Here is a 25,784-nt window from a genome sequence, read left to right on the forward strand (position 1 = left end):
TTGAGAGCATGCTCTCCCTTTCATGCCCTGATCACAGCATGTAAAGTCCAAAACACTTTACTTTACTTTATGTATGTATTTGGTCAGGACAGTGCACATTGATGAACACAAGACGGGTAATACATATACACAAGAGCAAGTGTAAATATGTCGGATTTATCAAAAGCTACTTTCCTCCCGTATTGTCCCTAAAAAAGGAAGAAACAATACAAATATTACAATATAACAACGATACAATACAACATTAGTTAACAACAGCACTCAAGGTAGATCAACAATAGACTTATATAACATTTCAATTTAGCGTGGACCTAGTCTATAAAAAATATTATAAGTGATTGCATGTCTGGAAACCAAGCCTGGAATTTTTTGATTTTAGGGGCAAGGCCACTTGGCCTTTAGTGTTGTCCATGTTCTGAGGGCACAAAGGCCGAATTGCCAGGGCAGGAAGGCCATCAAATAAAACAAGATTTTAGTCCATTGAAATAATGAATTGAATTTAAGGATGATTTTAAATAGAAGAAAAAATCTTCATTGAAATAAATGAATAAACAAATAATAACGGCATTTACAATCTGATCCATGCTCAGCCCTGCACCAATCAAAGTTACTGGATTGGTTTAATGATGGGGAGTTAAGAATTCAGAATCTCGACAAAAGACACTGGAGTCTACATGACAAGAAAGAGACACTGGTGTGTACATATTGACAAGAAAGAGACAGAGGAGAAAGTGGTACAGTCAGCTGGGGCATTAAGGCCACTGTGGCCTCAGGGCATGCCATTTTTTTTTGCTTTCAACCACAAAACACATCCCCAAGCTACAACATATGTTCACAAGTAGGGATGGGGAATCATATGGATTCAATGTCTGGTACATGAAGACATGGAACTCTAACTTCATTTGATAGTCAAACATTACAGTAGACAGAGAACTAATTTTTTTTTTGGCTTTTTCTCCATTTACAACCCGTACATCTACATAAACGTTCAAATTTCAAATATAAAGTGCTTACCTTATGGCCATGGATGTAACAAGTTGAAACAGGCGGGTCTAAGTACCCGTATCTTCCGTATTGTTCAATAAAAAGCATTTTATCCGATCGGTGGCCATTAAAAGAAAAGGAATCCCCATGCTTTCAACCACGCGACCCTATCGGTTGGGAGGTGTACTGCACTCTGATACATTACAACTCTATGAAAGAATGGCCGCGAACCGGATAAAAATGCTTTTCATTGAACAATGCGGAAGATACGGACGTACTTAGACCCACCCGTTTTAACTTGGTACATCCATGGTCGTGGGGCCAGCACTTTATATTTGAAATCTGAACGTTTATGTAGATGTACGGGTTGTAAATGGAGAAAGTGCCAAAACCAGGTTGAAGTTCCGCCATGACGCTTGTGAGAGACGAGCGTCATGTGAACCATGGCTACGTTTGCACCTGATATGGAGATTAACTAGCCTGGGATCCAGCCTGCTTTGCTACGTTCGGCGGACTTTTTTTTCTCTCTTCGCTTGAGAAGCGAAGAGAGAAAAAAAAAAGTCCGCCGAATGTAGCGAAGCAGGCTTGATACCAGGCTAGAGATTAACCACTGCTATAAAACATTGATATAACTAGGTTACATTGACAGTGTTGTAACGTGTTTACGAACACACTATCTAGCACGAAAAGAGCGATCAATCTTGTCTTAAATGAGGAGTCAGTATTAAGAAGTAAAGTAGATGAAACACGTGAATTAGGTAACCTTTATTACCTGCTGTTTCAGTGGTTGAGCTGCTAACAAACGTCCTCCTGCTGCTTCGACACTGTTTAGAAACGACACGTTTTACTTTTCTTTGTATTTTACTTTTATATAAATCTATGCTATTTTAAAGTGTCAACAACAGTCAGTCAACCAACACCATGTTGTTTTCACTACTGCATTGTGGGTATGTTCTTCTTCTGACGACCACTTTGTCTAGAAGCCAGTTGGTGTATTGCTGCTGCTCCCCACTGTTGGTCTCGGGTACTGTCCATTGTTTATTTAATCAAGACGACTGCATGTTGATTCAGAACGCTGCTGCTCAAGTCCTTACTGTAATTATTATTAATTATTTATTTATTATAGCAAGGACTCGAGCAGCCGCGTGTGAAATGCTCCACTTTCTTGGTATTATAGTATAATACCAAGAAAGTAGAGCATATCACACAGGGAGCCAGTGTAAATCCTACTGGCTCAGTGGCTCTCTGTGTGTCAAAAACATTATTAAAAAAATACTGCTGTTGGTCTATACGGTGGTTCTCAAACGTTTTCATGTCAAGGACCCCCAAATTGACACTTATTAGCCCGCAGACCCCCATTTGAAAAGATATGCCGGGACCCCCACAAGAGAAGATTTTTACAGCAGTGATTCTCAACCATTTTAATTTCAAGGCCCCCCAGTTTGACATGCATTAGGCTACGGACCCCCATTTAATGGCATTTCTATCTCTGGGACCCCAATTTATATTGTAAAAATCAATGTTAATTTAACTCAGATTGTGTACAAATGAAACTAACTCTGAGAGTGTACAAATGGAACCAAATGGTCCATTTGGTTCAATTTGTACACTCTCAGAGTTGCAGACCCATAAGAGTCAATTTGTTCCTAACTATCTACCATTTAGCTGGGGACCCCATGGAACTCCCTCAAGGACCCATGGGGGTCCCCGGACCCCACTTTGAGAACCAATGGTCTATAAAGCTTTGAATGGTTTGGGGCCAAAATAGATTTCTGATCTTGTACGATATCATGAACCATCCAGACCTCTCTAATCTGGGAAAAGGTCTGCTTTCTGTCGCCAAAACCAAAAATAAACGTGGGGAAGCAGCATTTAGTTTATGCACCACATATCTGGAACAATTACTCCCAGAAAACTGCAGGTCTGTTGCCACTCTTATTTATTTTAAAACACAACTAAAGACCTGTCTGGTTGCTGCTGCCTTGGATTGAGTTACTTTTCTTTTTCTCTTCTGCACTGTAGCTGTGTCTGTAAATGTTTTCCTGTGCTTGATGTTCTGTGTAGAGCACATTAAATTGCCTTGTTGTTGAAATGTGCTAAACAAATAAAAGTGCCTTGCCTTGCCTATACAGTAACAGTACTATGTGACCTTCCAGACCAGCCTATTACAAAAAAATATATAAGTATAAGTATTTCAGGACATAACATATACCATGTATAAACATGTTAACCATATCATTTTCAAAGTATGTAAATAATATCAACATTTAATATGATAAATGCAGGCTGTATGGTATATCCAAACTGTGACAGTAAGAATATTGCGAGTTAATTCGTAGCAGAAACATTCTTTATATGAATGAAGTCATTGCACGGAAGAGAACACTGCATTAAAGAATAGCATAAAAGCTGTAAAATTATAGAAAAACAGCTCTACCATATAAATGAACATAAAAAATATTTGCAATACATGTGGCCAGACACAAAGTTTATTTTCAAAGTTTTATTAATGCATCATTTCATGACAGTATAAGAGAATCATAACTACAAAATGTGATAATTGCTTATTCAGATTAGTTCAGTCGACAATTTCAAGTTATATTTCAAGCTATTTGTTCTACTCATAGATGTGAAGAATCAGTTCAGTTCAGTTCAGTAGTTAAAACCTTTATAAAAACCGGCTTAGACTCTTAACTAACATGAACTAACCAACATTCAATTCAATTCTATTCAATTTTATTAAAGTGTCAAATCACAACAAGTTGTCTCAAGAAACTTTACATGTAGAGAAGAGACCCGACAGTCCCACCCTGAGCAAGCAATTTTGCGACAGTGGCAACATGTCTCTCACCAAAAGATCTAGAGGGTAATCCATGCATTGATTTCTTCAAGGCTTAATTAAACGTATATATTCAGTTCTGATGTTTAGGCGAATGAAAGACAAGGATTTAAGGATTCAGGTTTTGTGATTTAGTCATTTCTTCACACATTATCTTTTCTGAAAGGCTTTGAACATGTAGCCCACTTTGACCAAGGCTGTCATAACAGCCTTGGTCAAAGTGCGCTACGTATGAATACAATGCTATGCTCTAGCTAAATAAACACAAATCCACATTTATAACTATATTAATAAGGGTTAACAAATGGTTCAAACAAATGGGTGTAAGGATAAAAAAAAAATTTAAGAGCTGGGGGGAGTCTCCAAAGTTGAGTCCTAATGGAGGCCTACAGTATTTATATCCAAAATATTTTAGCTTGATAACCACCTCTCTACCAACATACAGGTGTTTAATTTGATCTTCCCAGCAAGCTAATTTACAGTGGAATTGTTTTCCCCCCTTTGGTGTGAATGCGCTGGTGTGTGTGCGGAGATGATGCACTGAAACTCTTGTTACATATATGCTGCTGGTGTGTCTTCAGGGAACCTAACTGATAGAAACTCTTGTCACAATGTTTACACTGGAAAGGTTTTTCTCCAGTGTGAACAAGCTGGTGTCTCTTGAGGTTAGCTGAAAGACTGAAACTCTTGTCACAATGTTTACACTGAAAAGGCTTTTCTCCAGTGTGGACACGCTGGTGTCTCTTGAGGTGAGCTGACTTACTGAAACTCTTGTTACAATGTTTACACTGAAAAGGTTTTTCTCCAGCGTGGACACACTGGTGTTTCTTCAGCCAACTTAAATGTCTGAAACTCTTGTCACAATGCTTACAGATGTGTGTTTTCTGTCCTGTGAAAGTCACCTGACGTGTCTTCACTTCACCTTGTTCATTTAAAGTCTCGGTAAAGTGATGATGACTGTAAGATGTTGGTTGGTCAGTGTCTCCTGGTTTCTGGCTGGATACAGAGTTGAGGATTTGCTGACAGGCAGCTGAGGTGATCTGTCCATTCCTCAGCATTTGGCAGTAGAGGTCGTTGTGGCTCCTCTTGATGTGTTTATAGAGGAAGACCTGAGACGTGCAGGCGTATGGACACTCAGAACAGGAGTAGACCTGAGTCTGGGAGGACTGGGACAACACTCCTGAGACAGACAGACAGACAGACAGAGAGAGAGAAGAATGGAAAGTAAGGCTAAAAATGGCGAGATACAACTTGAAAAGCCTCCATCTTTTCCAGCTCCTTGTATGGGAGCCCTACAGCTTCCCTGTTACATTTTCTGATATTTGATTTATGATCTTTCTTTTATTCCACAATCTAGTCATCATGCCAAATCCCAGTTTCCCCCAAACACGTCCATGTCCCTGAGTTTAACACTGACTGACCTCCACTGGTCTCCTCCCAATCATCACTGTCTTCAGTGACTTCAGTGTCAGATTCAAGCTTGACTTCAACTTCATAGCAGTGTGAAGAGATGTCTTCATCACCATCTTCACTTTTCACTGTTACTAATGTCAACATTGACCCATCAGGCTCCTCTGGTCTTTGAAGTAGCTCCTCCTGTTCCTCTTTAATGTGTGGAGGCTCTGGTTCCTCCTGGAGCAGACTGGGGCTCCTCTCCTGTTCAGGAGAATCCTCCTCTTTACACACAACCACGTGCAGGATGTCTAGGAGCAGAAAAATAACATGATAGACAAATCCATTTATATTTCAGGAATCCAGTGTTCACTACCTTCCATGTACAAAATGAGCTACAGCTATCACCCACATAGATTGACCAAACAGTTACTTAGAGCAGGTTATAACAGGTGTATCTGGAAACTGAAGTTCTGAAAAATCAGACTTCTAAGTTTTAGCAAAATACATATATATATATACTTTTTTTTAAATTGTCTGAATTGATATATTTAATTATTGTACCCAACTTTGCAAGCTCAGTGGCCTTATGGTTAGAGTGTCTGCCCTGAGATTCAATACCAAAGACTAACAATGGGACCCAATGCCTCCCTGCTTGCACTCAGCTCAGCATCAATTGGATTGGAGGTAAGTCCTTGCGACATATGTTCGGGGGGTTTACTTCATCAAGCCGCCTCAAAATTCAGAAGTAGTCCTTTGGGCCAACAAATAGAGCATGTTTAATTTAAATCATGAAATCATGAAACAATATTAAAACATAATACTCCAGACGTGAGCTCTGATTTGGGAGTGAATTAGACTGTGGGCCAAGCTGTATAGAACATGGTTTGTCTGTACGTACGCACGTACGTAAGTACGTCCGTACGAACGCATGCACGTATGTGTGTATGACAACTCCAAAGTAGACCAATCGCCGCTGTACGCCGAAGTATAACTCGAGCTTAAAGGACTGTTCTCACATTATTGCTTTTCTAGAATGAATACATCGTCAATCGGTGATTTTTGGGCTGACAGGAATATTTTCTCATTTCGTCCAAGCTTATTATGCACCTCTGCAAATGCCTGCCGACTGTGTGCTCCGCTTACTCCAAAGTAGCCTATGTTCACCTGTGCTCTATAATTTTCCATAAATTGTTTACATTTAATTTATAATTAAGTATTTTAATGAAGCAAAAATAGCTGGGGAATGTCTGCAAAGGACAAGTCCTAATGTTGACCAGAGCAGTATTTATATCATAATATTATGCCTGTCTAACCACCTCCGTACCAACAAACAGCTGTTTAATTATTCAGTGGAAAGTTTTTACCCTCGGTGTGAACACTCCAATGACTTTTCAGAGTATGTAACTGACTGAAGTTCATCTCACAATGTTTACACTGGAAAGCTTTTGCTCTAGTGTGTATACGCTGGTGTGTCTTCAGGTTACTTGATCGACTGAAACTCTTGTCACAATGTTTACAGTGGAAAGGTTTTACTCCATTGTGGATACGATGGTGTTCCCTCAGCTGACTTGAGTCACTGAATCTCCTTTCACAATGTTTACAGTGGAAAGGTTTTTCTCCAGTGTGGATACGCTGATGTCTCTTCAGAGAAGTTGACAGACTGAAACTCTTGTCACAATATTTACAATGGAAAGGTTTTTCTCCTGTGTGGACAAGCTGGTGTGTCTTTAGGTTACTTGATCGCCTGAAATACTTGTCACACTTTTCACACTGGAAAGGATTTTCACCAGTGTGGACACGCTGGTGTGTCTTTAGGTCACTTGATCGACTGAAACTCTGGTCACAATGTTTACAGACATCTTTTAAAACAGTGGAAGAGAGATTCGATTTTATGTAGATACACACCCCACCGCATCTACCTAGTCTGTCGGCTCTAAATAAATTATAATTTAAGAGAGCCACTTTTGAGCCAAGTCTCACTTAGAACCAGGACGTCAGGGTTAGTCTGTTTGACCAGTAAAACTATAAAATCAAAGTTGTGAACTAGACTCCTAATATTTAGATGTATCATCCCAAGCCCTTTTCGATTCTTGAAAGTCAATTTGGTAAATGGTGTGACTGGAATGGGAAATGTTGATAGATGGCTATACTTGTTGCGACACTGTAACGACTAAAACCATCTATACATAGTGCACTAACCTTTTATACTTAGTGAACTAATACTTAGTTGACTGGGGCTTGCTCTGAACTTAGTAGACTCTTTTTCCCCCTCTCCACCAAATCTCTTTACCTAAAATAGCTGATCTTCAAGCTAGAGATCTTGTAGATCAGTTAATTTCAGCAAATGTTCCCCCCAGAATAGGGATGCTAGGGTGCAAGTGGTTAAACCTGAAAGCTGAGGGAAAAGCCCATCGATGATCTGTGTTATTATTGTAACAGCTCTACAACAGAACAGACAATATGAAAGAAAGAGAGAGCACATGAAACGTACTGAGGTGTGGATGGTCTTCAGGTTCCTCCTGTTTAATAGAAATGTCCCTGGCTGAGTCTGGAGAGTTCATCTTCACCTGCAGTCTGGACTCCACACACTGGTCTGAAATGAAGGAGTTGAAAAAGGACATTAATAACTGGACACACTGGTCAACAGGTCTCCAAGTAAAGTCAAACAACATTTGTACGGTGCAAAGATAATGGTATTTATATCTTTTGGAAGACATCACGCTTAAAGGGCAAGACCACTTTGGTAGAGGTTTGGGTTGTGTAGTTACCTTGCCATGATGTAACTCCAAAGGTGGACAATAAATCAAAAATAATTGCTCCATTGATTAGAAATGGATAATTCAAAATATGCTCCTCATTTACTTACATTGTATGGTAAAAGTTGATTCAGACAATATAGAACATCACCAAACCCAGTACTGTTTTTATTTTTTATAAAAATGTTAACTTCCTGTTGATTTAGCTATTTTTATTAAGAAGAAAACCCGGACTGGATTCGCGGATCCGGATCTTCAAATAGTAAAATAAGTAGGAATTAACATTTTTATTAAAAAAACAAACAGTACTGGGTTCGGTGATGCTCCATATTGTCTGAATCAGCTTTGTTCGTGTTCGTTTACGTGCTAAAAGAGTGAGTTTAAGAGCTGTTTTACCGTACAATGTAAGTCAATGAGGAGCACATTTTGAATTATTATTTCTAATCAATGGAGCAATTATTTTTTATTTCTTGTCCACCTTTGGAGTTACATCATGGCAAGGTAAATACACAACCCAAACCTCTACCAAAGTGGTCTTGCCCTTTAAGATTACACAAGGGAAAACGTATCAAAACATGGATTCCAGCAATGCAAATAATGGTCTAAAGTGAATAAGGTGAAAGTACCCCTTCTGTTATTAATGTTTCTGCAGCCATGTTATCCTTATATGTCCACCCCACCACAATATATACCCCCACCGTACCACCAATTATCGTATGGCCATTGATGGTCATGAGTTGTAGACACATCAATTATCAGGAATATTTTGAAATGTTTCTATCCTTGTTTTCCTTTGTTCCTCTTTCTATCTCCGTTCTTCTTCCCTTTCCTTAAAACTACAATGAGGCTTGTACAAATAACTTGAAGTTATTGCATAGGGAAGTTATTGCATAGGGTGCAAACAAGTGCAGTTCATACACTGGGCTGTGAAACTTAATTTTTCTTTCTTTGATCTTTATTTAATCAGGAAAGACCATTGAGAGCATGCTCTCCCTTTCATGCCCTGATCACAGCATGTAAAGCCCAAAACACTTTACTTTACTTTACTTTATGTATGTATTTGGTCAGGACAGTGCACATTGATGAACACAAGACGGGTAATAAATATACACAAGAGCAAGTGTAAATATGTCGGATTTATCAAAAGCTACTTTCCTCCCGTATTGTCCCTAAAAAAGGAAGAAACAATACAAATATTACAATATAACAACGATACAATACAACATTAGTTAACAACAGCACTCAAGGTAGATCAACAATAGACTTATATAACATTTGAATTTAGCGTGGACCTAGTCTATAAAAAATATTATAAGTGATTGCATGTCTGGAAACCAAGCCTGGAATTTTTTGATTTTAGGGGCAAGGCCACTTGGCCTTTAGTGTTGTCCATGTTCTGAGGGCACAAAGGCCGAATTGCCAGGGCAGGAAGGCCATCAAATAAAACAAGATTTTAGTCCATTGAAATAATGAATTGAATTTAAGGATGATTTTAAATAGAAGAAAAAAATCTGCATTGAAATAAATGAATAAACAAATAATAACGGCATTTACAATCTGATCCATGCTCAGCCCTGCACCAATCAAAGTTACTGGATTGGTTTAATGATGGGGAGTTAAGAATTCAGAATCTCAACAAAAGACACTGGAGTCTACATGACAAGAAAGAGACACTGGTGTGTACATATTGACAAGAAAGAGACAGAGGAGAAAGTGGTACAGTCAGCTGGGGCATTAAGGCCACTGTGGCCTCAGGGCATGCCATTTTTTTAAGGGTACAAGGCCAAACTGAGGGGAAACGACGGCCATAGCCTTTGTGGCCTCCCTGAAATGTATGCCCTGCTTTCAACCACAAAACACATCCCCAAGCTACAACATATGTTCACAAGTAGGGATGGGGAATCATATGGATTCAATGTCTGGTACATGAAGACATGGAACTCTAACTTCATTTGATAGTCAAACATTACAGTAGACAGAGAACTAATCCTGCTCATTTACAAGCTATGTTTGCACTAGCCCTGAAAAATTACTGAAAATATCATGAAAGTCATGGCATAACTTCAACCTGGTTTTGGCTTTTTCTCCATTTACAACCCGTACATCTACATAAACGTTCAAATTCCAAATATAAAGTGCTTACCTTATGGCCATGGATGTAACAAGTTGAAACGGGCGGGTCTAAGTACCCGTATCTTCCGTATTGTTCAATAAAAAGCATTTTATCCGATCGGTGGCCATTAAAAGAAAAGGAATCCCCATGCTTTCAACCACGCGACCCTATCGGTTGGCAGGTGTACTGCACTCTGATACATTACAACTCTATGAAAGAATGGCCGCGAACCGGATTAAAATGCTTTTCATTGAACAGAAGATACGGACGTACTTAGACCCACCCGTTTTAACTTGGTACATCCATGGTCGTGGGGGCAGCACTTTATATTTGAAATCTGAACGTTTATGTAGATGTACGGGTTGTAAATGGAGAAAGTGCCAAAACCAGGTTGAAGTTCCGCCATGACGATGTGAGAGACGAGCGTCATGTGAACGGTCACCAGAGATTTCGACCCAGGACAATTCGCCCAGCCGCGAATTTGAGTCAGCTCGACCCAAATTTACCGGGTCGAATTATCTGTGTAACCCCTAGAGGGTAGTAGAGTACAAGGTGACGGTGGTGAGGTCCTGAAGGTACAAGGTGACGGTGAGGTCCTGAGTATATTTAAGAGTAAATATTGTAAGCATGCTCCCCCAGTTGCATACTTTTTTTAAAAGAAGTTTTTTTGTAAACCTTCTTTTCTAAATGAAATAATAATGTATGCCTTACAGCTCCGCGGAGCTGCCGGCGGCGCCAGCTTTGGGAGTGTGCTGCGTTTGTGTAACGCAGTCCCCACCAATATTATTTACGATTCTGTGCCTATCGGTACATAACTCGGACGGCGCTTAGTCGAATAGCAGACCATCGGCCGGTCGTCGCGGGCACTCGCGCCTGGAGGCGCTCGGGCGCGACTCCTTGGCCTCAAGGTCTGCTGATTCGGCGCGCCTCCGTCATGGTCCAAAACTATACTTTATCTCAATGGCTGTGCTTGAAAGCCTTTGGGCTTGTTTCACCCTGACAGACAAATAATAATTGTTTGGGAAATCAATGTACTTATTATTCTCTCTCTCTCTCTCTCTCTCTCTCTCTCTCTCTCTCTCTCTCTCTCTCTCTCTCTCTCTCTCTCTCTCTCTCTCTCTCTCTCTCTCTCTCTCTCTCTCTCTCTCTCTCTCTCTCTCTCTCTCTCTCTCTCTCTCTCTCTCTCTCTCTCTCTCTCTCCCTCCCTCCCTGGGTCGAAATGTCAGGTCCAAGTGGGTCGAAAGCGGGTCGAATGGTCCGGGTCGAATCGTCCTGGGTCGAAATCTCTGGTGACCATGGCTACGTTTGCACCTGATATGGAGATTAACTAGCCTGGGATCCAGCCTGCTTCGTTACGTTCGGCGGACTTTTTAATAAAAAAGTCCGCCGAATGTAGCGAAGCAGGCTTGATCCCAGGCTAGAGATTAACCACTGCTATAAAACATTGATATAACTAGGTTACATTGACAGTGTTGTAACGTGTTTACGAACACACTATGAAAGAGCGATCAATCTTGTCTTAAATGAGGAGTCAGTATTAAGAAGTAAAGTAGATGAAACACGTGAATTAGGTAACCTTTATTACCTGCTGTTTCAGTGGTTGATCAGCTGCTAACAAACGTCCTCCTGCTGCTTCGACACTGTTTAGAAACGACACGTTTTACTTTTCTTTGTATTTTACTTTTATATAAATCTATGCTATTTTAAAGTGTCAACAACAGTCAGTCAACCAACACCATGTTGTTTTCACTACTGCATTGTGGGTATGTTCTTCTTCTGACGACCACTTTGTCTAGAAGCCAGTTGGTGTATTGCTGCTGCTCCCCACTGTTGGTCTCGGGTACTGTCCATTGTTTATTTAATCAAGACGACTGCATGTTGATTCAGAACGCTGCTGCTCAAGTCCTTACTGTAATTATTATTAATTATTTATTTATTATAGCAAGGACTCGAGCAGCAGCGTGTGAAATGCTCCACTTTCTTGGTATTATAGTATAATACCAAGAAAGTAGAGCATATCACACAGGGAGCCAGTGTAAATCCTACTGGCTCAGTGGCTCTCTGTGTGTCAAAAACATTATTAAAAAAATACTGCTGTTGGTCTATACGGTGGTTCTCAAACGTTTTCATGTCAAGGACCCCCAAATTGACACTTATTAGCCCGCAGACCCCCATTTGAAAAGATATGCCGGGACCCCCACAAGAGAAGATTTTTACAGCAGTGATTCTCAACCATTTTAATTTCAAGGCCCCCCATTTTGACATGCATTAGGCTACGGACCCCCATTTAATGGCATTTCTATCTCTGGGACCCCAATTTATATTGTAAAAATCAATGTTAATTTAACTCAGATTGTGTACAAATGAAACTAACTCTGAGAGTGTACAAATGGAACCAAATGGTCCATTTGGTTCAATTTGTACACTCTCAGAGTTGCAGACCCATAAGAGTCAATTTGTTCCTAACTATCTACCATTTAGCTGGGGACCCCATGGAACTCCCTCAAGGACCCATGGGGGTCCCCGGACCCCACTTTGAGAACCAATGGTCTATAAAGCTTTGAATGGTTTGGGGCCAAAATAGATTTCTGATCTTGTACGATATCATGAACCATCCAGACCTCTCTAATCTGGGAAAAGGTCTGCTTTCTGTCGCCAAAACCAAAAATAAACGTGGGGAAGCAGCATTTACTTTATGCACCACATATCTGGAACAATTACTCCCAGAAAACTGCAGGTCTGTTGCCACTCTTATTTATTTTAAAACACAACTAAAGACCTGTCTGTTTGCTGCTGCCTTGGATTGAGTTACTTTTCTTTTTCTCTTCTGCACTGTAGCTGTGTCTGTAAATGTTTTCCTGTGCTTGATGTTCTGTGTAGAGCACATTAAATTGCCTTGTTGTTGAAATGTGCTAAACAAATAAAAGTGCCTTGCCTTGCCTATACAGTAACAGTACTATGTGACCTTCCAGTCAGACCAGCCTATTACAAAAAAATATATAAGTATAAGTATTTCAGGACATAACATATACCATGTATAAACATGTTAACCATATCATTTTCAAAGTATGTAAATAATATCAATATTTAATATGATAAATGCAGGCTGTATGGTATATCCAGACTGTGACAGTAAGAATATTGCGAGTTAATTCGTAGCAGAAACATTCTTTATATGAATGAAGTCATTGCACGGAAGAGAACACTGCATTAAAGAATAGCATAAAAGCTGTAAAATTATAGAAAAACAGCTCTACCATATAAATTAACATAAAAAATATTTGCAATACATGTGGCCAGACACAAAAAAAAGTATTTTCAAAGTTTTATTAATGCACCCCCCCCCCCTCATTTCATGACAGTATAAGAGAATCATAACTACAAAATGTGATAATTGCTTATTCAGATTAGTTCAGTCGACAATTTCAAGTTATATTTCAAGCTATTTGTTCTACTCATAGATGTGAAGAATCAGTTCAGTTCAGTTTAGTAGTTAAAACCTTTATACAAACCGGCTTAGACTCTTAACTAACATGAACTAACTAACATTCAATTCAATTCTATTCAATTTTATTAAAGTGTCAAATCACAACAAGTTGTCTCAAGAAACTTTACATGTAGAGAAGAGACCCGACAGTCCCACCCTGAGCAAGCAATTTTGCGACAGTGGCAACATGTCTCTCACCAAAAGATCTAGAGGGTAATCCATGCATTGATTTCTTCAAGGCTTAATTAAACTTATATATTCAGTTCTGATGTTTAGGCGAATGAAAGACAAGGATTTAAGGATTCAGGTTTTGTGATTTAGTCATTTCTTCACACATTATCTTTCTGAAAGGCTTTGAACATGTAGCCCACTTTGACCAAGGCTGTCTGGTCAAAGTGCGCTACGTATGAATACAATGCAATGCTCTAGCTAAATAAACACAAATCCACATTTATAACTATATTAATAAGGGTTAACAAATGGTTCAAACAAATGGGTGTAAGGATAAAAAAAAATTAAGAGCTGGGGGGAGTCTCCAAAGATGAGTCCTAATGGAGGCCTACAGTATTTATATCCAAAATATTTTAGCTTGATAACCACCTCTCTACCAACATACAGGTGTTTAATTTGATCTTCCCAGCAAGCTAATTTACAGTGGAATTTTTTTTCCCCCTTTGGTGTTAATGCGCTGGTGTGTGTGCGGAGATGATGCACTGAAACTCTTGTTACATTGTTTACAGTGGAAAGGTTCTTCTCCGTGGATATGCTGCAGATATTCTCTGTGGATATGCTGCTGGTGTGTCTTCAGGGAACCTAACTGATTGAAACTCTTGTCACAATGTTTACACTGGAAAGGTTTTTCTCCAGTGTGAACAAGCTGGTGTTTGTTCAGGTCAGTTGACTGGCTGAAACTCTTGTCACAAAGTTTACAGTGGAAAGGTTTTTCTCCTGTGTGGACAAGCTGGTGTTTGTTCAGGTCAGTTGACAGGCTGAAACTCTTGTCACAAAGTTTACAGTGGAAAGGTCTTTCTCCGGTGTGGACACGCTGGTGTGTCTTCAGACTACCTGACTCCTTGAAACTCTTGTCACAATGTTTACAGTGGAAAGGTTTTTCTCCAGTGTGGATACGCTGGTGTCTATTAAGGTCAGTGGACTGACTAAAACTCTTGTCACAATGATTACAGTGAAATGGTGATTACAGTGGTTTTCTCCACTGTGGACACGCTGGTGTTTCTTCAGGTCAGTTGAGCGACTGAAACTCTTGTCACAGTATTTACAGATGTGCCGTTTCTTTCCTGTGAAAGTCTTCCGAGGTGTCTTTACAGAGTTGTTGATTTTCTGACAGGCTGCGGAGGTGATCAGTCCATTCCCCAGCATTTGGCAGTAGAGGTCATTGTGGCTCCTCTTGATGTGTTTATGGAGGAAGACCTGAGATGTGAAGGCGAATGGACAGTTGGAACAAGAGAAAACCTGAGTCTGGGGAGACTGGCACATCACTCCTGAGATAAACAAATAGAGACAGAGGGAGAGAGAGAAAGCGAGAGAGAGGGGGGGGGGGTAGAAGGGAAGGGGCAGGTAAAAAATGGTGAGCTGTACTATGAATCTCCTTCGGGGCGAAACAAATATAAATATAGAAAAATGCTTACGGTTAAAACAAACAATAAATTGGGGTGAGAATTTCAAATAAGAAAACAGAGCTGAGGAACGTCCTAATGTTAACAAGCGCATAATTTATATCAACAACATTTTCCTTGTCAAACTACCTCCATCAGTGGCACAGCCAGAAGGCTAGAAATGAAAGGCTGGGCTCCTAGGCAGGAGCGGGTGGGCACGCGCCGTGCACGCGTGCTTACTTTATTTCGGTTTTAGGGTCAAGATTAGGTTATTTAATTCTTATTTTTGCCTGATCTTACCGATTATTAAAAAAATATTTTTTTTGCATGGCTGCGCCCCTGACCTCCATACCAACAAACGAATGTTTAATAATTTACAGTGGACATTTTTTACCCTTGACGTGAATAATCTGATGTTTTTTCAAAACATGTAACCGACTGTCGACAGGTTTTTCTCCATTGTGGACAAGCTGGTGTCTCTTCAGGGAAAATGACTGATTGAAACTCTTGTCACAATGTTTACAGGGAAAAGGTTTTTCTCCAGTGTGGATTAACTGGTGTCTATTCAGGTCAGCTGACCGACTGAAACTCTTGTCACACCGTTTGCAGTGGAAAGGCTTTTCTCCAGTGTGGACAAGCTGGTGTGTCTTCAGGTCAGCTGACAGACTGAAACTCTTGTCACACCGTTTACAGAGGAAAGGCCTTTCTCCAGTGTGGATTAACTGGTGTCTATTCAGGTCAGCTGACCGACTGAAACTCTTGTCACACCGTTTGCAGTGGAAAGGCTTTTCTCCAGTGTGGACAAGCTGGTGTGTCTTCAGGGCAGTTGACTGATTGAAACTCTTGTCACAACTATTACAGGGAAAAAGTTTTTCTCCACTGTGGACAAGCTGGTGTCTCTTCAGGGCAGCTGACTGATTGAAACTCTTGTCACAATGTTTACAGAAAAAAGGTTTTTCTCCAGTGTGGACACGCTGGTGTCTATTCAGGTCAGCTGACAGCCTGAAACTCTTGTCACACCGTTTACAGTGGAAAGGCTTTTCTCCAGTGTGGATTAACTGGTGTCTTTTCAGAGAGGTTGACTTAGCGAAACTCTTGTCACAGTGTTTACAGTGGAAAGGTTTGTCTTTAGTGTCGATACGCTGGTGTGTCTTCAGGGGACCTGATTCACTGAAATTCTTGTCAAACCGTTCATCATCACCGTCTTCACTGGTCTCCTCCCAATCATCACTGTCATCAGTGACTTCAGTGTCAGATTCAAGTTCAAGTTCAACTTCAGAGCAGTGTGAAGAGATGTCTTCATCATCATCATCATCTTCATGTTTCACTTCTAGTAATGTCAACATTGATCCATCAGGCTCCTCTGGTCTTTGAAGTTGCTCCTCCTGGAGGCTCTGTATGCTCTGTATGTCTAGACATTTTTGCTGTTTTTTTTCCCATTGTTATTGTATAGTGTACATTTGATATTGTGACAGCCCTACAGAACAAAACATATTAAAGAAAGAATGAGCACATGAAACTTACTGAGGTGTGGGTGGTCTTCAGGTTCCTCCTGTTTAATAGAAATGTCCCTGGCTGAGTCTGGAGAGTTTATCTTCACCTGCAGTCTGGACTCCACACACTGGTCTGAAATGAAGGAATTGAAAAGGGACTTTAATAACTGGAGACCTAGTAGTCTCAAGAATAACAATAATATTTGCAGAAGGTAAAGGAAATTGGCCTAAATCCAACTGGGTGCACAGATTATGGGATGTATTAGGGAAGAAATCACACTTAATCCATGATTACACAAGGAAACATTTGTTAAAACACCCTCCCAAACAATGGATGCACAGAGAGAGTGATTACTATAGGGCTGTACGGATTTTGATGTGTCATGAGTTGTAGGAATGGCTTAATGTAAAACAGAGGAAGGGCAGGGTGTATAGAATCGTACTTCAAACATTGGGCTTTGACCCAAAACACATCCCCAAGCTACAAGCCATGCTCATAAGTAGGAGTGGGAGATCATAGTTGATCACTCACATACAGTAACCAGCCTTTATTTGACCAGGGTGAGGGTAGTGATGAAAGTAGGACTGAAGACATTGGCTTCAATCAATTATGAAAAAAAGTTAAAAAACAACAACAATTATGTTACTACATTCAACTTCAAAATGATGCTCTTGATTTGTTTTGTTATAAATCCAGTGCAACCCTTTTGTTAACATCAGTTCACTTATACTCCCTCTCTTAAAGCCAAGATGATGGAAAGAGAGCCTTTGGTCAACCAGATAAAAAAAATCCAATTAATCTGTTTGGAAACACTTTGGTTTCAAGGAGTCTGATTAGGAACAACAAACACACTGCTATATGTATTATGGTGGTGTGCACCACAAGACAATACGACCCATTTGTTTGGTCTATGACCAAACAATGAAGCAGCAAAAATATATTTTAGTTCAATGCATGATATTTCCAGTCAGTGAGTAATACATGTTGAATAATCATGATCTCTATATTGATCAAAATATAGTGATTATTTTTGCCATAATCGAGCAGCCCCAACCGTGTGAAAGTTCATTATTCTATTCCTGATAGTGGCGCTAGAAAATAGATCATGGGGATACTGAAACTGTTAGGTATCATCTTCCAGGCAGCATGACTGCACTGAGCAAGTGTTATGGCAATCTGCCCATTACATTTTGAGACATCTTGTGTGCAGGTGTAAGGTTTGGCCTGAGGGTGGCACTAGAGGAAAGGACATTTAGGCAACAAATTAGTAGGGTTCATCTCTGCTGAGCGCATTAAAGATGTTAGTAATTTTGTTTTTATTTCTTTAGTGTTGAATAGCTCTATATTCTGATAGTAATTGCCTCTCAGATGTTCCACCATAAACACATTGCTGTATAGAGTATTTTAACCCTATTATCCCTATTTTAACAGAAAATATGTTTTCAGGTCAGATTACCAATTGTAGCCAATCAGGAGAGAGAAGTCATATAAGATACAGGATAAATAAGTGAAACTGGAAGTGGTTAAAGATAAAATAATGAGCAGGCAAAGTTGAAACACTTACTGGAACACTATACTGTAACTTGGTACTTGTTCCTGATTGGGGGAAATTGGCAACCCACCTCAGAATGTATTTTCTGTTTATTAAAAAGCTGGAGACACGGGGAGGCCTCTGTTACTGGACAAAAACTCTATAGTGTTTGTTCTGTAACACTGTAGACCCCTTATCAGACGTCACACTGATAAGAACCAGTATGCGTGCGCCGGCCGGCACCAAATGAACCCCACCGCTCATAAGATGCAACGTTAAAATGGTCACTGCACTCACGAGTAAAAATGCATCCAATCAAACTTCCAGATGCTGTTATTCTCCCAGTGTGGAGGAAGAATTTTATGATTTTTACTGTGATCTCTCGCTCTTGAAATATTTAACCCTTGGTTTCTGTTGTGTGTAAACAATAATAGAAATTCAAAGCAGTTGTTCCCCAAACCCAATAGCAATTCAAAGCAGTTGTCCCCCAAACCCCACCACCAGAGACTGTCATAAGAACGGAGGGAGCGCTCTATGATCACGGCACCAGAGCCTGCTTGGCTCGCGCAGCTGCAGCCCGTCAATCCTAATTTATGCTCCGTCCCGCGAAGGTGTCGCGCTCAGAGAACGCGCCGAGAATAGCAGACCTCCAAGCTCACAACGGTCGCATCCGCGACACGGTTGTGAGCTTGTATGTCAGTTATTCTCAGTGCGCAATACCGTTGCGTGATGAGGTATATATGTCTCACTAGGGCGCGCCTCACTGGCCAACACACAAGAGAAGGTTGAATGAACTGAAACCAGTGCTCCCCAAAACAACAGGTTTGGGGATCTGTTGGGAATCAACCAGACCTCTCAGGTCATCTGGGAAAGGTCTGCTTTCAGTCCCTAGAGACAAAATTGAAGTTTGCACAGTGTAGCTTCCTTTAACATATTTATTGTTGGTACCACCTGAGTGAGCTGAGTGACGTTTCGAGCACAATGCTCTTCTTCTGACTGCTTTCAGTCCCTAGATTCAAAACTAAATGCAGCATTTAGTTTTAGCCTTTCTGTTTGCCGCTGCCTTTCATTTAGTTTCTTTAATTATTCTTCTGCACTGTAATTTTACTCTCTAATTTTTCTGTTTTATTTGTACTTTCGTTTTTACTGTACGTTATTCTAATGTCCTTTTAAAATGTGTTTCCTTTGCTTCATGTTTTATGTAAAGCACATTGAAGTGCCTTGTTGTTGACATGCAATACAAATACAAATAAACTTGCCCTGCCTATAAAGCCTTAACGTTTTGTTTATTTGTTTTTACCAAAAATATTACTCGCATCACCTTAACTGTTTATAGCGCAGATAGCAACTGCATTGTATGTGTATGTGACAATAAACACATTTTAGCTAAAAGGGAATAAAAAAAGAGAGACTTTGTAACTTACTGAGGTCTGGCTGGTCTTCAGGTTCCTCCTGTTTCATTGAAACGGGTCTGGCTGGGTCTGGAGAGTTCATCTGCACCTGCTGTCTGGACTCCAGAGTCTGGAATGAAACAATTAAACCCCAGAGTTTAGGATTAATTAAGAGGAGAAATACCTCAAACACTCAACATCAACAATAACAGACAATAAGGAAGTATTAACTTATTTAATCACTTTTCAACTGGGCAAGTTGCTGTTTCACAGAGCACTTATCAATTATAATTAACCTTTTCACTTCAAGTTGTCCAGCATCAAAATATTGTTTGAAATAATGAATAAATAAATTAACCTTCTTTTTCATGTGCAGCACATGAAAAATGTCCAGCATCAAAATTTTGTTTGAAAAAAAAAGAAGAAGAAAAAAAACATTTTTCTTCATGTGCAACACATGAAGAAAATGCATCAGCAAAGAACTGATAAGTCACTGACAAGTTTGTGGAGCTGTAACGACTAGAATGGATGGATACAATTTGAACATGATGTGATGCTATGCAAACAGAGCTACATGATTCTTAAGCTAGTTCTGAGACTCAGATCTGAATGTTTCAGTTATAACTGTATCATAGACTCATGTTCTTTATGGTGCATAGTGCACTGGTGCATGATGCATGACACAAGATAGTTTCTAGTTATAGCAGCATTAGTGAGACTCCATGGAGTTTCTTAAGGATGTAAAGGATGAAAAGGGTCATCAAATTGACCCATTGTGGATAAATGCCACAGTTTTCTTGTACAAGATATAATCTTTTTTAACCCATTCCTTCTGGTGTGAACTTATGATGTGACAATGAACTTGGAAGTTTACACAATATATAGTTTGAACTACAGTTGGAGCCCTCGCAGGGCAGTGGAATTCTTTGTCTATAAGCAGAGCAGAGTGCCTGGCAGAGCGTTAGAGAGAACTCACTAACGCTCTGGACCAGGGCTACATTAATAGTGACATAATCAACATAGGCTGCTGCTGCTAGTATACTAGTTGTTATGTGTTTGCAGTGGTGTAAAGTAACTAAGTACATTTACTCTCAAGTACTGTACTTAAGTACAATTGAGGTATTTCTCTATTTACTGGAGTATTTCCAATTTTCAATATTACTTCTACTCCTTTACATCTCAGAGGTATATTTTGTAGTTTTACTCCACTACAATTATGTGAAAACTTTAGTTACTAGTTACTTTGCATATTATAAAACATACATTAACCACTTTAGCCCTATTTTATACCTGGCTATTTGAAAATAGGTAGTTCCATGAGGAAAGCAAAAGTCCAAGGACAACCTGCTGACAGGCAGTGGTCATGCCTTGTTCAACAGGCTGATGTTAGCCAAGTATAGGGTTTTAAATACTACTTCCTATTGACATCTGATGTTTCTATTTAAACATGCTGTAGAAGCCATTTCATTGTGTTTGTTTGTTTGTTTGTTTGATTATTATTATTATGATTGTTGTTATTTTTATTTGACATTTTTAGTTTTGATGGGTTATTGGTTTATTTATTATTGGGGCACCAAGGGCACACCTCTCCAGGGCATATAGGCCTGGTTGATTGGGAAAGGGCATGCACCGGGACTGGGTTGATAGATGTTTTTTTACCAGCGCGACCCAAGAACAATGCCATGAGAAATTGTCTGTATGCACATGTGTGGATAAGTAAATATGCAAAATGAAATTCAAGTTGTGGACAATGGATTATTTTGCCTGCGTACAAGACGTGTCTCAAGGTGCATCAGTGGGTTTTAATGACTTTTGTGAAGGTTTGGATCAAGCAAACAAAAAGCCACTACACATGTCTTGATTTGTGCAGATACTTTTCTCTAAATCAACCCACATTTTAACTTCAATTAAATAATATGTCACTGTAGTTGATAAGAGTATATATACTAAATCTACTGTAAATATAGTAGCCTATATACATACTGTACAGAGACAGAGACATGGGTAACAGATGGACACAGACGACTGGAGTTCTATTTAGCATGTCACCACTTACAGTATATCAGTGGAGTGGCAAAAACGTGATGCAAAGCTGGCCTAATCCATGAAGCTAAAGGGTCAGTTTGGCCAGTCAAGAAAGCCGATGCCTACATCTCCCCGAAACACACAGAGAGTCGGTGCGTCCTCCACAGACCCACGGACAGACACAGACATCGGTGGTTTTTCAGTTGTCAACAACCATTCGTCTGGCTAGAGTCCCACTCGGTACTTAATTGGTACTACACGCTACAGTATGTTTGAAGTCAAACAGTCAGACGGTGCCTGAGTTATGCACCGGACAGATACACAACACAGTACACAGACACCCAGGTAATACTAGACCGGTGTAATCAGGCTTGCCAGATCTGCTTATTATAATTTCCCCGCAAGATGTTATTTGAAAATAGCCGATCTACAAGCTCGATGCGACGCGTTGTGAGCTTGTAGATTTGCTGTGTATGTTAAATACTAGGAAAAAACGCCAATGTACCTCTGATGTGTTTCCAATAAACACCCATGTACAGATCATCAATGAATTTGAACAGAATACCTAGGGATTCATTTCTTCTTTTTCTTCTTCTCACATACAGAACACATTTTTTTTTTTTTTTATCTCCCCAACATGTCACCCTGTTATCAACAATAAACAAAGGTTCACCATGAACGAACATTCACCTTGCAAACAATAAATGCATGTAAACATATCTGGCACACATTTCTATTTTTTTCTCCTTCTTTTTTTTAAATGCCAGACAGGCTGTTTCACTTTATGACAAAGTCTGTCAGTCTCTGAGGCAGTTTGGTCTGCCTGTGGGGTCTCTCATACCTAGGCGTTGTGGGCTTGAGTGAGGACACCCCAGTGTGAGTCTCTGTGTTGGACTCTGTGTCATGTTTTTATTTTTTAATGATTTGTACTTTATTCCCCTTTTTTATACAGACATACAGTACAGAATATGTTTCTTTCACCACGTATCCGACATAATAAAACAAAACATACAATAGACATTACAAGACAAGACATAACAAACCCACAATACAAACCAACAAACAAAAAGTGAAAACATAAAAACATCAACAAAAATACAGTGCACAGAAGCAAACCGCCCGCAGTCTACCTCAGCCCTACCCCAGACGAATCTACCCTAAGAGTTTTTATGGTTAATGAAGCTCACACTGAGCCGGAAACGTCATCCAAGACCTGAAGCATGTAGATGATAATGTCCCCATTTTAAGTCATATTTATCCATCCTGTTGAGCAATCTCATATGCGGCCAGTTGACCCAGGGAAGTGAGCCACAGAGAAGGAACCGGTGCAAATGGATCTTTACCAATCTCCTGCCTAACATAAGGGCAGTTTGAATCCACTCAGCTAAGGAAGGAGAGACAGTTCGTAAAGTGGAAGGGTCACCCAGAATAAAGAGCCTGGGAGGACTCTGTGTCATGTGTGTTTTGTTTCTCCTCATCCTCCGTCCATGTTATTTGTGTCTTGCTGGATGATTGTGGAGCAGGATCCTCTGTGTAGTATTTCTTGACGAACGTAGTGTTCCATGAATAGGTCGCTCCACTTGGTGATTTGACAACCACATCATTGTTACCGTACTGATTACCTTGTGGTGTCTTGTTGAAGGTTGTTGTAAACTTGTCTGTTTTGTCTTATTGTGAACAGGGCCGTTATTTATCACATTTGACTTGCCAATATCTTTTGGATATTGCACACTTTTACTTCCTTATAAATATAAATTATTCGCATCAAATTCACAACAATAAAATATCAATAGCACGGATTAAAGTGCGGGGTGCGTAATTATTGTGAATTCAATTTGAATAGTACTGCTTATGACTACGCCACCTTTTGTAAAGAGGAAGGTCCCCTATATACACACTTTTTCCTTTTTAGGCTATTCACAGGTTCGGGTCAATACTGGTAAGTTTAGAATACTTTGGTTTGAGAACAACACTTCGAAAATCCCATGAGGAACTGGACACAGAAACGGTTTGTATCAAAAGAAGTAACAATTTTATTGGGTCCCTAATACAGTGGCATCTTCGCCTTAAGCAGCTGGAGAGACGGAAAGACTCCTGTTACTGAACAAACACTCTTTTGTTAAAAACGAAACTATAATGAAACATCCAAAAATATTATAACCTTGCTACTGTCCTGTCAAATAAAGGCATGAAAGCCCCCCCCCCCCAAAAAAAAAACCCTTAAAAGACATACAAATATAAGATCATGGGGAAACCAATAACCTGTCATCAGTCTTATGACACATATAGACACAAATGAATGTGATGATTCAATCAGTTTACAATGGCACCATCATCAAATGATCCAATCATCAATCAGTTAACAATGACATCCTCATCCATGACAATGACAGGGACACAACTTGTGATCAAAGGATCCAATCATTTGATTGATTAGCTTAGTGCAGGCTGGCCAATGCTATCAGGCTCACTTCTCTACCTGTGTCTCCTCCCAGCTGGTCTCTGTATATAAGCAGGACTTACAACACATGTTATATCAGTATATACTGTAGTAGCCGCTCCCAGCTGACACTGTGTGTGACTGTGTGTCATTCAACAATTACATTTAAATTGCATTCCTTTCAAATACATTGGCATTTCTACAGTCTACAGACGAGGATTCATCAGGACTTGGGACAGGTAAGGACTGTATAGAGTAGACGTTATAGATATTTGCCTCTGAGATGTAGTGGAGTAGAAGTTTTAAAGGTAGGGTAGGGATTTTCTTTGGCTAAAATAAGTGTTAAATAGCTCTATATTTTTTTATTGTACTCATTGCTATAGAGTGCTTTTTCAGTAACAGGAGTCTCCATGTCTCTCCAGCTCGTTATTAAACAGAAAATGCATTTTCAGCTCAGGCTACCAATTTTATCCAATCAGGATAGAGAATTCAGACAGGATATAGATTAAAGGAGAATTCCGGACAAATTAAGTGTTATCTTTGATGTCTCGTTACTCACCTACCGATGTGAAAAGTAGCGTTCTTTTTTTTCATATATTCCCCTGTCGTCATTTTTTAAACACCCTCCGTTGTTATAATGGGAGCCGCTGGGTTAGTGAAGTTCGTCTATTATAACCGACGCAAAGTTGTTTTTTTCACTACTAGTATTCATAGTAGAGTCTCATGATAGTCAAACATGCGTTGAAACTATCTGCGAGGCTGCCGTCAATGGCGAACGATTTAACACTGGTTGCTTGTTTCCAGATTCTGGCAACACGAGTTGCCAGGTTCTGGAAGAAACAAGCAACCAGTGTTAAATCGTTCGCCATTAACGGCAGGCTCGCAGGAATTTTCAGCGCATGTTTGACTATCATGAGACTCTACAATGAATCGTAGTAGAGAAAAAAATAACATTGCATCGGTTATAATAGACGAACTTCACTAACCCAGCGGCTCCCATTATAACAACGGAGGGTGTTTAAAAAATGACGACAGGGGAATATATGAAAAAAAAGAACGCTACTTTTCACATCGGTAGGTGAGTAACGAGACATCAAAGATAACACTTAATTTGTCCGGAATTCTCCTTTAAACAAGTTAAATTGGAAGTGATGACACAAACAAATGAGCAGACTCAATTTGAACTGTAACACCATAAAAATTGAGCTGATAAATAGGTACTCTCTTGGCTGACATTTTGTCACCTAAATGTATTTTCTGTTTATTAAAGAGCTGGAGAGACAGGGAGACTCCTGTTACTGAACAAACACTCTATAGTAGAGGTGTAACGATATAGTAACTGCATTGAAAAATCTTTTTGAATTTTCAACGATCTACTATATCGATATGCAAACAGCAAAATATTGTATCGTTTGACTTTGTATCGTATCGAATCGTTTTGCAATGAAAATAATCGTATCAAATCGTTCTGCAATGCAAATTATTTATTTTATCGATACTAAGTACTTGTGTGCTGTATTTAGCAATTTTAAGAAGAAAAAATAATAATCCTTGAATCGTATCGTATTGCCATGAATGAACCAATATCGTCCATGTATCGTATCGTCAACCATGTATCGTGATGCGTATCGTATCGCTGTTAAAATGTATTCTCTAATAGCAATGATTACTATCAGAATACAGTGCTTTAACCTTTTAACAAAAAACTTTTAACCC

General features: G+C 39.6%; 2 protein-coding genes across 2 annotated transcripts in view; both read right to left on the reverse strand.

Annotated features, from left to right (window-relative positions):
• gemin5 (gem (nuclear organelle) associated protein 5) overlaps positions 1-25,784 on the reverse strand; it is an 851,612-nt gene that overhangs the window by 774,450 nt on the left and 51,378 nt on the right. The window lies entirely within an intron of this gene.
• LOC308090889 (uncharacterized protein) lies at positions 635-6,637 on the reverse strand (the record flags this gene model as incomplete). Its single annotated transcript, XM_080436163.1, has 4 exons — positions 635-670; positions 4,726-5,003; positions 5,245-5,526; positions 6,583-6,637. The coding sequence occupies 4 exons, from the start codon at positions 6,635-6,637 to the stop codon at positions 635-637; spliced, it is 651 nt and encodes a 216-aa protein (XP_080292289.1).

The sequence above is a fragment of the Gymnoscopelus braueri genome (assembly GCF_963280865.1).
Source record: "Gymnoscopelus braueri genome assembly, chromosome: 8".
Lineage (NCBI taxonomy): Eukaryota > Metazoa > Chordata > Actinopteri > Myctophiformes > Myctophidae > Gymnoscopelus > Gymnoscopelus braueri.